This window comes from Aulonocara sp. 'chitande type north' Nkhata Bay, linkage group LG3 (assembly GCF_057382095.1).
Source record: "Aulonocara sp. 'chitande type north' Nkhata Bay isolate Kocher_YH1m ecotype deep benthic linkage group LG3, A_spYH_male_GT1.1, whole genome shotgun sequence".
NCBI classification, from domain to species: Eukaryota; Metazoa; Chordata; class Actinopteri; order Cichliformes; family Cichlidae; genus Aulonocara; species Aulonocara sp. 'chitande type north' Nkhata Bay.
In genome coordinates, this window is record NC_141346.1 from 21,011,942 (window position 1) to 21,027,445 (window position 15,504).

The following is a 15,504-nucleotide window of genomic DNA, read 5'->3' on the forward strand; positions in this document are numbered from 1 at the left end:
TGCAGTCTTGTGGACATTGATCCTGCTCAGCACCGCTCCTACATCGGTGGGGGAGAGTCAGAGGTTGGTGGTCTGGCGTCATGTCTGTTTTGGTTGTGGTTGTGGGGTTCCCTCGCTCAAAATGAGCATAAAAGTTGTTGAGCTCGTTGAGGAAGGAGACATCTATGTCACTTATTTATGTGCAAATGTTTAAATAACGAAGAACATTAAAACATGACTGTTGGCCACATGTCGGCAAAGTTACAAACATTAGCGATGTCTGTACTTTAGTACAAAGTCTTTACTTTAAAATATACGCCGTTCAATAGTTGACTTTAATCTTACAGAGAATGTGGTGGTGTTGAGCCAAACGGACTTTAACGTGTGTTTGAACGAGCTGACGGTTCACTTGTTAAGCTGAAAGAAAGATGCTTTAATCACAGGAGTCACACATGTGTCCACTGCACCATCTGGGAACTCTTCTTGTTTAGCACTCGTAATAACACAAACACTAAATCCTCCTGTGCTGTTTTGTAGCAGTGTATACACCTGAGACTGTCACCTGTCTGTCTGTCCTGCACTCTCTCTCTTTTTCTTTCTCTCTGATTGTGTAATAAAAGTATGAACATTCATTTATAAGTTACACTTGTGTTTGAAGCTTATCACACATTTGATTTCCATGTGTGACGACTGCAAGTGTCCAGAGTGAGGACAGACTGAGGGACCCACTGCTGCACATCATCTGTGAGGCTTTGCACCCCTGATGATCCACCAGGACAAACTCAGCAGTGTGTGAGGAAGAGGAGGAGGAAGAGCCAGCAGCAGCTGACAGATGGAGAGAATAGACAGACTGTTCCCTGTTTGTGAAGGACTGCTAGAAAAGTTTAAAATAACTAATTGTCTGTCCTGAATCAGTCTTATTAGGTAATGTTCAAATAATTTTATCATTCCAGTGTTTTCAGTGTGGGAGAAAGTACTCAGGGTCTTCAAGTTATCACAGCTCTTACATTTTCTTTTTACACATATATGTAAGCATTGAGCCAAATGTAAAAATGCCAACATATTAAACGAACAATATTTGTCTCTTATATATAACACATCTATATATACACTGTCAAAGATACTTGTCTTTGAGTGAAGATTTAAGTGATTGGAAATGTAAATAACTGCAACTTGAATCTTTACTGAAGCTCATTTGACACAGAGTTTAAGCTCACTGCTGTAATATATCATAATAATCTGACAATAAATATAATATTGGCCATATTATATTTACATTACCACAGTGAGATGACTTTAGTCTCATGAACAACATTAGCTAATTGTTATTTACTAACTAATCTTAAATGACTGTTCAGCACAGAAGTGAAGCCCAACAATCATGTTTTACAGTCCCGTGGTCTCGGCCTCAGATACCCAACTAATCAAATTGATGTCATAAAACAAATTAATGAACAAAGAAACATTTTTTCTCCTTCATTTCTGTCAAACAATGCTGTATGAAACGTTTCTCACGGTTAGATCCAAAAAATGCAACCTGAGCAGCGCGACTGTCCTATTTCACAAGCATCTCACTTCCGCACTTCTCCTACTTCCTAGTACACGCTGTACATAGCATGTGAACTGCGTGTACTCCAAAGCGTGCAGTCGCTGGATTGCGACACAGCCAATGTCACTGCAGACTTTGTACATGGCTTCTGCTGCAGTTTGTCAGTCCTCAGGGGCCCTCTGCTGACCCTACTGCCCTGGGGCACCTAGTAGTTACCTGCCTTACTTGGTGGCACCTCTGCATTCACCAAGGATTTAAAGAATTTAAAGAAATGTAAATGATTGGAATCATTCAAATCCTAATCTTTTGGAGTCATGTCAGGAAAGGTATCTGGCACATCTTCCAAACTCAAACACGCAAATTTACTTGCAGCGGCGACCCATTATGAATAGGGAAGCAGATGACATCACATAAAAAGCTGGCAACACATCTTTAACACTGTGACCAGTGGTGGCTAGTGGTACAAATGTTGGCGCTGGGAATAACTGGGTCCGATGGGTCAAACAATGTAAAGCATTTTACAGATTAGGGAAAAATCTCCAAATACAAAATCAGCACAAACACGGTAATATTTCTTAAACCTTTTCAATAAGAAAACAAAAACTTTAAAAACACAAATATCCACACTGTGTACATATTTGTGTGGTCAAAGTGCTCTCTGCATTCAAATTCAATATTCTTCAAGACAAGAGTGATTTTAATATTCTTAAATAAGGCAGGTAATACATGCTAACTGGTAAGGAACAAATTGCGAGGTCCAATTGAAACTCATCCGCAGACCCTAGTGACTGAAAAATATTGGTCTGTCCAAAGACTCCAATTTGGCCGGCATTTGGTTGATAGATAATTATATTATTCCCAAAAACTTAATGTATAATGTAAAGAAGTTTGCACAACAGATGGATTCAGTGACATATTGTGACATCAGTTTTTTTGAAGTACTGAGATTTATTGAAATCAAATTCCCCAGTATAGGATATTTTTGAATATTCACTTTTATTGTATGTAAATGTGGGCAAATATTTGAGAGACCTCTTGATGCATGCTGAGTTTGTATATGAGAAGCCAAATTGGTGTATTTTTAAAATCTGATTAATGGCATATGCATGTGAAATGTGCTAATCAGTTAATTCTGAATCAATTTGTTCTGACTGACTCAAAGGATCTTTCCAATCTCCTTTGACTACGATGGCCTGGATGACTGAGAACCTTCACAGACATACTCCTGAGGATATCTTTAGATGGGACTGTAACATTTAAAAGATTATGAGGGTGTATCTTGATGAGATAAAATCACCAAATTTATCTAAACTCACTTATTTGGTACCCGAGTTGGACAATTTCACATTTCTTTGTAAGTTAGCTTTATGAACTAACCATCCCCGGATTTGTGCACCACAGATAAGAGAACACTTGAACAGGTAGCCAGCTTTAACATTTGGTTGTTCGGCTCCTCCTACTTTGCTGTTTCACAAAGGAAACCGAGGTTTATATTCATGCCATCAGATATGAGCCCACATTTTGTACATCTGAAAACCTAACGTTATTCATTAAGGCTTAGTGGAGGGAACCTGTTACACCTGAGAACACTGACTGCAAGATGCCATATAATAATTGATAACCTTAAATTGGGCCAACTTTACAGGCTATGCAACTAATTTTGTGCTAAACCGTCTCCTTCAATCCAAAGCAACATGCATAATTGTTTGCAAAGATAAATTTAGCCCTAATTACTACATTATGAGACAAACTCTGTGACTACAGAATTTCTTGAGGAAGTCTTCATTTATTTTGCTATTTTCTAGTGACATCATCCCTTAAAGATAACTGCACAAGCTTGTGAATGATCTCTTTTTAGTCGCAGTGACGTGAGGGAAATCTCTCTAACTCACATCAGCCCATCTGCTCTGGACTTTGTTTGTACTCATATGTGACGTCTGTCATGCCAGCATGAAATGTGATGAGTGAGTGATTTTAAAAATCTGAGTGTGTTTGTGGCCTAAATTCACTGGATGTTTCATAACTCGTCTGAAGAATTACAGTAAGAAGGTCAGGTTTCCTGTCACTGCTTTTAAAAACCCCCACAAAGCAGCTAGACCCGAGGAAGGCGGTGGGTGTGACTGCTCACATCTCTGCTCACGGCACAATGGGTCAAATGTCTCTACGACTCCTCTGTAAGTACGAAAAGCTTTTTTTACCTACATTTACAGCTTGATGAAAAAGAGCGGCACAATTAAATAAAATTTGACTCACAGAAAGTTTCTAAATTAAACTTTTGCTTCATTAAACGGTTTAAAAATAAGGTTTTAGTAAGTGTTGAATTACTTTCTCACCTCCATCTATAACCTACATCCTGTCCCTGAAAAACACTTTCTGTTTGTCACTGCTGCACTTTTTTTCCTTGACATTTGGAGTTTGAAGCAAAACTTCACTGAAGCTCACTGAAAGTTTGCCTCTCTTTGCAGTTCTGACCTCACTGATCTGCTGCACAACAAACCAAGGTTAGTGAACCTGTTATAGGACAAACTGACGTTGAAAGGTTAAAGGTGAAATGGGAAGTTTTTGGTGCTGAATATTGTGCTATTCTAAAACAAAATCAAGTCACAACAGAATGAAGTGGATCCAATAATGAGCAGAATAACCTGCAGAATGAAATACATTTATCAACACTTCTTCATAATCAGCACCCTGAATTCAACAGAAATACCCAAAAATTATGGTAAAAGCTTAAAAAAAGAAAAGAAAATCCTCTTTAGTTTCATTAAGACAGACCTTCAGAATTATATCTGCACAGCCAGCAGCTGGTTAACTAAACCTGCAAGCATCTGTCAGGCTTAAATAAATAAAATATGTTAACTGGGTGGTGTTTTACCATCCGATAAACCTTCCAACTCATTAATCCATTGCTACACTCTTGTATTGTTTTTTTCTTCTGCACCTCAAATAGACCAAAATCAAAGTCCCTGATATTTATTTAAAACCCAGACTCGCTCATGTTTCTCAGCTCGTCTGACTGTGAGTCCCAGCAGCTCTCAGCTGTTCTACGGAGACTTTGTGTCTCTGAGCTGTGAGGAGGACGACAGCTCTGCTGGATGGACTCTGAGGAGAAACACAACCTTTGAAACCAGGACTCAGTGTGGAGCTGGGTGGGGAAAACCAGCTGGCTCGTCCTGTAACATCAGCTACATTGACCCGCTGGACAGCGGGGTTTACTGGTGTGAGTCCAGAGAGAAAGCAACAAGCAAGAGCATCCACCTGACAGTCAGTGGTAAGCTCAGCACATAAGGTGGTGTGAAAAGTGTTTGCTCCCTTCCTGATTTCATTTTTTCTGTATGTTTGTCACACTTAAATGTTTCAAATCAAACAAATTTAAATATTAGACAAAAATAACACAACTAAAACACAAAGTGCAGTTTCTAAATGAAGGGAAAAAATATCCAAACCTACATGGCCCTGTAGGAAAAAGTTATTGCCCCCTAAACACTAATCTAACACTAATCACACTAGCACCACCATACTTTACTGCTGGTACGATGTTCCTTTTCTTAGATGCTGTTAATTTTATGCCAGATGTAACAGAGCACACATCTTCCAAAAAAGGTCAGCTTTTGTCTCATCAGTCCACAGAGTATTTTCCATATTTCTCATCAAGATGTTTTCTGGTAAAACTGAGATGTCCCTTTTGCTCAGCAGTGGTTTTTGTGTTGTAACTCTGCCATGAAGGGGCATTTTTGACTAGTTGCTTCCTTATGGTAGAGCTGTGAAGTCTGACTTTAACTGAGGCACATGAAGCCTGCAGTTCTGTGGATGTTTTTCTGATGTCTTTCGTGACCTCTTCGATGAGTTGCAGCACTCTTAGGGTAATTTTGGCCACTCCTGAGGAGCTTCACCAAGGTTCCATGTTTTTGGCATTTGCAGATGATAGCTTTCTCTCTGGTTCACTGGAGTCCCACAGCTTCAGAAATTGCTTTATAACCTTTTCCAAACTGAGAGATTTCAATTGCTTTGTTTTTCATTTGCTCCTGAATTTCCTTGGATCCTGGCATAATGTCTGGCTTTTGAGGATCTTGTGATCTACTCCATTTTGCAGGCAGGTGCTACTTAAATTATTTCTTTATCTAAAAAAGTGTGGCGGTAATCAGGGTTCCCAAAGATATGATACACCACAATTAACTTTTCACACAGACCATGTAGGTTTAGATTTTTTATCCTCTTAATAATAAACACCTTCATTTAGAAACTGTATTGTCTCTTTACTTGTGTTGTCTTTGTCTAATGTTTAAATTTGTGTGAAAAAAGTGTGACAAAATATATGAACTCAGGAAGGCATTAAACACTTTTTCAAGCCATTGTACATATAATTTTTATTTATTTACTTATTATATTATTGGGATTTCCATCATTATTATCAGAGTTACAGGTCTTTGAAGGACATTGAGCTGAGCGGGAAATTGGCACTTTTTGAGTCACCTTATCTTTACAGAATGTTTGAGTCTCCATAACATTTAAGTAAAGAAGACAATCTTAAGATCTTTTGGGGATAAAAAAAATCTTTAAATTCTGTTAAAACTGCACATACTCCAACTGAATTTCAGCCCACTCTTATACTATTCTGGGGATCTGTGACTCTGAAATATATAAACTTCATAGTATGAGGTTCTGCTACTTTCATGCTCTTATTGTGTACTTAGATATGAGGGGAAGTGTGTATCACGCTTTAGCCCTTAACGTTGGTACCTGTGGATCAGAGTGTGGAGTTAGTGTTGATGAAGCTGTGTGTAAATGGATGAAATGCTGTAGTTTGTCTCTGTGTTGAGGTGGATCAGTGATCCTGCAGAGTCCTGTCCTCCCTGTGATGGAGGGAGATGACGTCACTCTGCTCTGTAAAACAAAGACCACTCCCTCCAACCTCCCAGCTGCTTTCTATAAAGATGGCTCCCTCATCAGGAAGCAGCCTACAGGTCACATGACCATCCAGCATGTTTCCAGGTCTGATGAAGGCCTCTACAAGTGTGACATCAGCGGTCATGGAGAGTCTCCATCCAGCTGGATCACTGTCACAGGTGAGCAGCTTCACTTTGATCATCACTCTTATTTTATCCACATATTTAGTGTAACAGGTGGGATTCTCTCTGCAGATGAACTTAAAATAACTACATCTGCTCCTGACTCACCTCTTTCACCTGAGCCCACCTCCCCCAAACTTGTGTTCATACTGATATGGTACCTCATGGTGTTCTGTCCGTACTTCATCTCCACTCTCCTCTTGGTTTCTTTATATCGACACAGAACCACAGGTGAATCGTTCATTGATCAATCAATATGCTGACAATTAACTCATCTCTCTCTGAACTCTTCATGTGTGTATTCTGTTTTTATTTTATTTATAAAAACATATATATTATGTTATTTATATTCTACTTTTCTGACTGCAGGTCAGATGCTAAAGTCTCATGCCCAGCCTAAGCATGGATTTGACAACAATTATGATGATGGCATCCATGCTGTCACCACAGAGCATCACTTTTGATCTTCTGCACTAAAATGTGGTTCTAAAAAGAGACTTGACCTTTAGATAGAGCTAAAGATCAAGTCTCTTTTTAGAGTCACATTTTAGTCCAGCTAAGGGTTACTAGAGCCTATCCCAGCTGCCACAGAGTGAGAGGTGGAGTACAACCTGAACAGTTTGCCAATCTTTTGCAGGGCTAACAATGAGAAACAGACAACCATTTACAAATGGAATTTAGAATAAATAGTTAACCTAACCCCACTAACTGCATGTCTTTGGACTGTCGGAGGAGCGGGAGTACCTGGAGAGAAACTCCAAAAAAAACAACAACCACAACACAGATGGCATATTTGAACCCACGACCTTCTTGCTGTGAGGGAACAGTGCTAACCACTGCAGTACCTTTAAATTGAAAGCTTTTACTTTGTGCATTGTATTTGTATTAGTTTTTATGTTTAGTTTAGTTTAGTTTTAGTTTTTTGGGTTTTTTTTATTTATCTTTTTTCAACCTTTTGTAGTCTTTTGAATCCTGTATTGGTCATTTTGTTGTTCTTTCACATCATTGTTGTAGTTTCAGCTCTAAATACATTTTTATTACATCATTAAGTGCATCTGCACAACAAATGTGAAAAAAATATATATATTTGTATGTTTCTGTAGTTATTGTAATTACTTTATTCACTATTTCTATTCTTTTTTCTCTTAATAAATTTTCTTCGGACTAGGTAGTGTGTCTTTACAATATATATTTATCCCACATTTTATTCGATTTGTTTTTAATTTTACAGTTTTATGCAGCTAAAATTGAAAATGATAAAGAAATTGCAATACATTGATTAAAGAAAACTTTGAAGATCATTTTACGTCATTTTCATATAATGATATCTCGTTTTGTTTTACGTTCTCACTGATTAAAGCTTACGGCTTCTGTAAAAACATCGACGCACAAAAGAGGACGGCTGAGGTGACCCGGGAACGTTTGTGACGGTCTCTGTTTCTAGTGGGAGAAAATGAAACGGGCACCAAAACCGGAAACGCTCTCAGATTGTAAACAATGCTGCGAGTGACTAAGTATTTGATATAAACATTAAAGCAGTGGTTGCGGTGATGAGCAGAAACACAGCGGACCGTTTGGCTGACATGTCTAAAGCCGAGGAACTGCGGGAGTTTGTTACAGAGAAGCTCGCCGCCGCCTCCCGGGAGATCTTAGCGGCTGTGGACAGACTGGTGGCCGGGTACGAGGAGGAGGCTTCGGGCTTCAGACAGGAGATCGACCGGCAGAAGAGACAGCTGGAGCTTCTACCGCATGAAGCCACGCTAAACAAAGCGGGTGGGTCATTTTTCTTTGTAGCATATAAACGAGAATTTAGCAAGCCTGTTCTCAAACTGATCTCCCTGTCAGTCTGGGGGGAGTTCTCTTTTCTCCTCGTCTTTCCTCATGTTGTACATTTTCCCATTGTTCGTTTCCGGGTCGCTGCTCGTGCGGCTGACCGGCCAGCTACCTATCCTGACCTGTCTCCCCAACGTGATGTTTGTGTATTGTATGTACGGTTGGCAAGGTCAGTCTCTTAGTTGCCCCTTGGGGATAAATAAAGTCTTCTGAAGTATGTGTTTTTTTTCCCCCAGCCGTGTTTGTCTTTATACCATTTATTTTCATTTTTTATTTCTTTATTTATTTCACACATTTTATATTCGCAGTATTAACAGCTCGGCAGCCGTGTTTGTGTTAACTGTGTACAATCATGTCCTTTACACTTTTAAAATTGATTCTGAATGGCAGAATAGTAGATTTTGTCATTGAAGTCTGGCATGTGTGGTCTATAACATTAAAAGCAGAGCATTGTAGACAATAATATTAATACAAGCTAAGATAAGATAAACCTTCATTAGTCCCACATGTGTTGTGTCACAGCAGAAAGTGGACAAAACAATGGGATAAGCCTCGCTTCTGTCAGTCTGTCCCAGGGCAGCTGTGGCTACAACTGTAGCTGCCTCCACCAGTGTGTGAATGTGAGAGTGAATGAATAGTGGAATTGTAAAGTGCTTTGAGGGTCTTGAAAAGCGCTACATAAATGCAATCCATTATTATTATTATTATTATTATTATTATTATTATTATTATTATTATTAAGATAAGAATAAAACAATTCTGCTTTCAAAGAGGCTCTTCTACTTTGTTCTTGTTTTCTTCAGGATCAAAGTGCAGCAGGAGCTTCAGTCCTGTTGAGGAAGAGGAGGGTGAGAAAGAAGAGTCTCATGAGAATCTGCAGACGGCGGACATAACCGGTCCATCAAGGTTGAAAATGAACCATCCTTACCTGTATATTAGATGATTTCCATTTTAATATTGGCCATTTCAGACTGCAATTAGCCTGTGGATGATCTCTGTCTTTAAGGTCTTCACCACACCAGTGTGAGACAGAAAGAAGAAATCTTGCCAGAGCTCAGAACCACATAGACCTCAAGATCAGCATCCTGGAGCACTCTCAGACCAGCCTGCTCTTGAAAAATGGTAATAAGTATTTCAATGTAATAAAAAGTATAAAAATTATATATATATATATATATACACACACACACACACACACACACACACACACACACACATACACCCTGTTCTCTCAAAACAATGTGCACCTTTAATCATTCAACCAGTGATCTACATGCTGACATCCCTAAAGGGGAGTTTAAATTCACTGGAAATATTAATGTCTCAGTCTCTTCTTTTTTCTTTTCTTTTTTTACTTTTTTTTTACTAACTATGTCGTCACTATTTACTGTAAATGTTTTCTATTTTGAAAATGTTAAAGTGTTAAGTGTAAAAAGCTAAGCAGCTGTTTCTATGCTCCTCTCTCTGTTAGTCCTGAAGAAATGTCCAGTCCTGAAGCTGAAGTGTCCGCGGGGACAGAAAGAGGCAGACTTCCTGAACCTGCTGAGATCCACCTGCCCGCAGCTGGCCGGAGACAACAAACCTTTTGACATCTTAACGTTGGACAAGAAGCGTAAATTACAACCTCTGAAACTAGAGACGCTGACGCCAGAGGAGATCCACAGAAGCATCATGGGATGGGGGCGGTCTACGGTCTACATTCGACTGAAGGTAGTTAAGACTCTGTAACCTTTGAGGTGGAACAGCACTTTTTTTTATTAAGCAGTATTTCTTTTACGTTGTTAGTGCTGAGTGTTTGTTTTTTGTTTTTTTCAGACTCAAGAGGTGCATCAGCCCAGAGAAGAAGACCTTCATCGTCTTCAAACTGAAAACATGAACTCTGTTGTCTTAACTAATGATGAGACCAGACAACAGACGAGGTAACTCACAAAAAAGCATCGCCTAGTGATGTAAAATATCTGGACAGTCAACACATGTTTTGGATGTTACGGATCGGCTCGTGATTGTTGCTCCAGTTCATCCCATTCGTGTTGGATTAGGTTGAGTTTACGACACAGCCACACCAAACTGGAAAAATATTTTATTAAGGTTCTGGTTTTGTAAATTTGGAGATTATCATGTTTCAATCTGGAAAGTGAGACGTCCCAAACGTGTCAGTGAGGCGTTATGTGAGTAGTGAGGCATGAAATATAACCAAAGAAATGCGAATGGAGTACCAAATTGGTGAATTTGAAGGTTTCTTGGATGCTAAAATCCAGTCATCTGGAACCCATTTTCTAGTGTGCTGACTTAGTCACTGGAGCAAGTGTCAATTTTTGGGGGTATCATTGAATAGCCGGCAGATATCCAAGCTAGGGCTTCAGCATGTCTTTTAACTGTAGCCAAGTTACAAATTAAGCTTGCCTCAAATTAGTCCATGTAAGTGCAGAAAAGGCAAGCTGCTTCAAGAGGAGTGGGCAGAATATGCCTCAGCCTAGAGTGCCAAGGAGTGCAAGAACATTGAAGAAAGGATTTTACTTGGCTTTAAATATTTGTTCCCAGCAAAATTAGATTTTGTACTTAAAAATTTCAAAACATCTTCAGGTTTCACGTTTGGCAGTGTAGCACTGTCTTATCATACTGTACTCTATTGTAATGTAGACTTTAAACCCAGTTAATTTTTGCTTCTGGTTTCTGCAGCAGCCTTGCCCAAGAGGTTGATGGCAGCAAATCAGAGATTGCGTCTGGCAGAGAAGAAAATGAGATAGAAATGGGAGAAGCTGATAGTGAAGAACCTGCTGCAGATCTTATAGCCAGCTCTGCAGCTGAGGGGAAAGAAACTTTCAGGAACTGCAACAAAAGGAAAGAAGAAAAAGTAGAAAGGAATGATAAGTCCAAAAATGAACTGAAGAGATGTGATTCCAAAATGCAGTCCAGGGTGTCAAAAAAGCAAAAGATCAGACATCCTGGCGTCACTCGGACTAAGACTGAGAAAAGTGTTGCTAATCTTTCCTGCTTGGTCTGTGGAGCTCTGCACATGTCAGAAGTTATGCTTGTTAAACATGCCTGGAGTCACGGAAACGATCCAGGAAGTGTTTGCGGAGCATGCGGAGAGCGCTCAGAGTCTGTGGAGGTCTTAAAGGATCATCTTCAAAGTCGACACAAAACTGATGACTGTCACATCTGTGGAGAGTCTTTCCTTAGTGCTCTCAGCCTCGACGAGCACGTAGCCTGCCACTCGGGGGAGAAACCATACAAATGTGATGTTTGCCATAATGAATTTGCACTAAAGGCTTCCCTGGAGGATCATCGAAAACTTCACGAGGAGGGGAAGCGCCACAAATGTCACACCTGTCATAAAGTGTTTGAACTCAAAGAGCAGTTAAAGGCTCATCACAGGACTCACACCAACAGGAAGACACACCTCTGCGGTGTGTGCGGTAAATCCCTCTGCGACTACAGATCGTTATCCCGCCACAAAATGACCCATTCTGGGGAAAGACCCCACAGCTGTAAGATTTGCGGGAGGCGTTTTAAACTTCCTGGGACTCTGAGGCAACACGAGAAGATTCACACAAACAGAGAGAGGTCATACCTCTGTGACATTTGCTGCAAAATGTTCCTGACTAGTGCGCAGCTGGAGATCCACATGAGGATTCACACCAACGAAAAGCCATATCACTGCAGCGAGTGTGGCAAGGGATTCAGCACCAAGGGCCCGTTGACCGTTCACAAGCGGGTCCACAGCGGGGAGACGCCCTACCACTGCCCAGACTGCGGCTGGTCCTTCAAACGCAAGACCAACCTAGACAACCACTTAGTGCTTCACTCGGGCATCAAGCCATTTGTGTGCGGTATTTGTGGGAAAGCTTGCGCACGAAAAGAATACTTGACTGTTCACATGAGGACCCACAATGGAGAGAGACCATACAAGTGTACCCTCTGTGACAAAGCTTTTACTCAGAGCCATTGTCTAAAAACACACATGAAGAGCCACCAGGCGCCAGGATCTGCAACGTAACACTTAAAGTTCTGGTTTGTTTTTTTGTTTTTAAACATCCACACGTCCATTCTCTCTTCAGCTTATCAAATTCAGGGGTTGCAAGGGGGCTGGAGCCTATCCCAGCTACCGTAGAGTGAGAGGAAGGGTACATCCTGGACAGCTCATTAGCCTATCACAGGCTGTTTAAACAGAACAGTGAAAGTTAACTTATTTGCCTTAAGCTTTATTTATTGTTGTTTTACATTAATAAACGTGTACATGTATTACCCCTGTGAGACGTCTCTAATAAAACCTTTGCTACAATCTTAAGTCACGGAGCTACTTTAAGTGTTTATCTTCCTTGAAATTCTTTTACTTAGTGTTCTGACCTCTGGATATTTTTTAAACTTGAACAGTCGATCATATTTGTTTGTCAAAGCTGAATTCAGGTCAAACTATGCTAAATTAGCATTTTTAGCTAACAGCTACAATAAGCATAACAGTTACTGTACGGCTATCATTTGTTAACATGACGCTTGTTCTTATACATGTAATACATTTATTACCAACCTGAGAGTTCATCCGCTGGTCATTCGACATGACGAATGACTTCTGAAGTCTTAATTCAGCTCAAGACGCTGTAGATTCCCGTCAGTAACACTTTCGGTCCGCTAGTAAAACCTAGTTCTATTAATCTGCGCTTGAACCGGAACCGGATGTAAGTTCCAAAAAACTGAATTTTGGAACTGAAATTGAATTGTAGAACTGAAACTGAATGGTGAGAAGTGAAACTGAAATTATTTGAGAGCTGAATTTTTAAAGGATAAAATGCAGTTTCAAAGCAAATCAATTCATTTTCAAAATATAAAATTCAATTTCAATTTAGTGATGATCATTTTCAAACCATAAATTCAATTTCAAATTAGACTAATTCAAATTCAGTTTTCAAAAGCATTTATTCAAGTTACAATTCAGATTCAATCTGAGCAATTCAAATTCAAATTGAACTTATTCAAATTCAGTTTCTGATGGCACAGATTTCTGCCCATAGTGGATGACGAGCGGCGATAAACTTGCGAAAAGCAAGTTATGCTCAACTCCACTGGTGGAATCTGACAGCGTGGAAAAGTGTGAAAACATCCACGATCACCAACGGATTTTGAAGGGCTGGACTGTTGCATGATGGAGAGGAGGACACCGCCACGGCCCTTCTGAGGGTGTTCGACTCTGACACTGACAACGAGGATTTGTTTGGTTTTGAAAGTGACAACGAAGGAAAGGAGCTGAGAGTGGATGACGAAGCCATCCTGAGCCTGTTCGTTTCGACACTGGAGAAGAGGACTTTGATGGTTTTAGTGCGCAGGAAGAAGAGAAAGATGGTGGTGAATGACTGACTTTTCTTCTTGTTAAAGCCGTGTCACTGCACCTGAGCCTAAAAGGTAGGCCGAATCTATTTTTCTGGTGTGCTGTAGGTTATTGTAATGTACTACATTTGTTACTCATTTATGAAGCACAGTACATGTTTCGTACTTGTAATTACCGCTACTTGTACATATACCTAAAAAGTTATGCAAATATGTACCCATAACTTGTTTTTCAAAATATTAGTAAAAGGGGCGTGTCTCCAAACAGCCATCTCTTTCCTGACAATTCCCTTTGTGCATATTCTCTTACATATGATAAGTCAACATTGAAACACCTGCAGCTTTTAGTCAGGTGCGGCTAATGTATGTACAAAACAGGATTCTCCCCTGATTTTAGCTTGTGCGGCTAATATTCAGGTGCGCTTTGTAGTCCGGGAAATACGGTAAGTCTGCAGAAATGAGCCCGTCATATCTTACATCATGGACACACATTTGCATTAAACACACACACAATGTATTTAATTTTCTAATTTGAATAGACACTAGCTTCCTCTTCACCCTCTACACCACAGACTTCAGCCACTGCACAGAGACCTGCCATCTTCAGAAGTTTTCTGATGACTCTGCGGTGGTTGGATGCATCAGCAGGGATGATGAGACAGAGTACCGGGCTGTGGTCGACTCCTTTGTCACGTGGTGTGAGCAGAATCATCTGCAGCTCAACGTGGCAAAGACCAAGGAACTGATCGTGGACTTCAGGAAGACCAGGAAACACTTGACCCCTGTTTCAATCCAGGGGGTCAGTGTTGACATTGTGGAGGACTATAAATACCTTGGAGTACACATTGACAATAAACTGGACTGGGCTAAAAACACCACAGCACTTTACAGGAAGGGCCAGAGTCGTCTCTATTTTTTGAGGCGACTGAGGTCCTTCAACATCTGCCAGAAAATGCTGAGGATTTTCTATGAGTCTGTGGTGGCCAGTGCGATCCTCTATGCTGTTGCATGCTGGGGGAGCAGGCTGAGGGTCGCAGATGCCAACAGACTTAATAAACTGATCCGTAAGGCCAGCAATGTTGTGGGGATGGAGCTGGACTCCCTCAAGGTGGTGTCGGAGAGGCGGATGCTGTCCAAGATAAAGACAATGTTGGATAACACCTCCCACCCACTCCATGACATGTTGGTCAGTCACAGGAGCTCGTTCAGTGAGAGACTGAGATTACCGAAAAGCACCACTGAACGACACAGGAAATCATTCCTGCCTGTGGCCATCTCCCTGTACAACGCATCCACTTAACACACTGTTTACTGCTACAGCTACACATGTTTCTTTTCCAAATATTTATTTATAAGTGACTTATGTATGTATGTATGTATATATATGTATATATTGTACTATTCTTAGTTAGCGTATTGTCTGTCTTGTCTTAATGTTGGTTTAAAATGGAGCACTGTAACAAAAAATAATTTCCCCCAGGGATCAATAAAGTATTCTGATTCTGATTCTGAAAACTTAATGCTCTGTGAAATGCAGCATTACTTCTGTTTTGCATCTGAATTCTCTTTACATGTTTGTAGACAGGAAACTATATTGTGTTCAAAATGTGGATTACACAACGTTACCTGCTTCCACCTTCCACTATGCTTTAGTCTCCAGATATTTATTATCCCTCTTACTTTATATACAGATACCAAAAAAAGTTGTCTAAATTGTATTGATTTGCCTTTTATAGTGCAAAAATCCTCTAA

General features: G+C 40.1%; 2 protein-coding genes across 3 annotated transcripts; both read left to right on the forward strand.

Moving 5' to 3' along the window:
- Nucleotides 1-3,664: 3,664 nt before the first annotated feature.
- On the forward strand, nt 3,665-7,092 carry LOC147334498 (Fc receptor-like protein 5). Of its 2 annotated transcripts, XM_086287347.1 has the most exons (6): nt 3,665-3,702; nt 3,994-4,029; nt 4,533-4,796; nt 6,346-6,591; nt 6,667-6,825; nt 6,964-7,092. In XM_086287347.1, the coding sequence occupies exons 1-6, from the start codon at nt 3,675-3,677 to the stop codon at nt 7,056-7,058; spliced, it is 828 nt and encodes a 275-aa protein (XP_086143473.1). In that variant the 5' UTR covers nt 3,665-3,674; the 3' UTR covers nt 7,059-7,092. The 2 variants fall into 2 exon arrangements, with proteins under 2 accessions (XP_086143473.1, XP_086143472.1); XM_086287346.1 differs by having other exon boundaries at nt 6,346-6,825.
- Nucleotides 7,093-8,012: 920 nt separating this feature from the next.
- LOC147334499 (uncharacterized) lies at nt 8,013-14,301 on the forward strand. The gene is made up of 6 exons (XM_086272905.1): nt 8,013-8,367; nt 9,231-9,333; nt 9,434-9,549; nt 9,899-10,137; nt 10,243-10,346; nt 11,107-14,301. The coding sequence occupies exons 1-6, from the start codon at nt 8,145-8,147 to the stop codon at nt 12,425-12,427; spliced, it is 2,106 nt and encodes a 701-aa protein (XP_086129031.1). The 5' UTR covers nt 8,013-8,144; the 3' UTR covers nt 12,428-14,301.
- The last annotated feature ends 1,203 nt before the right edge of the window (nt 14,302-15,504 follow it).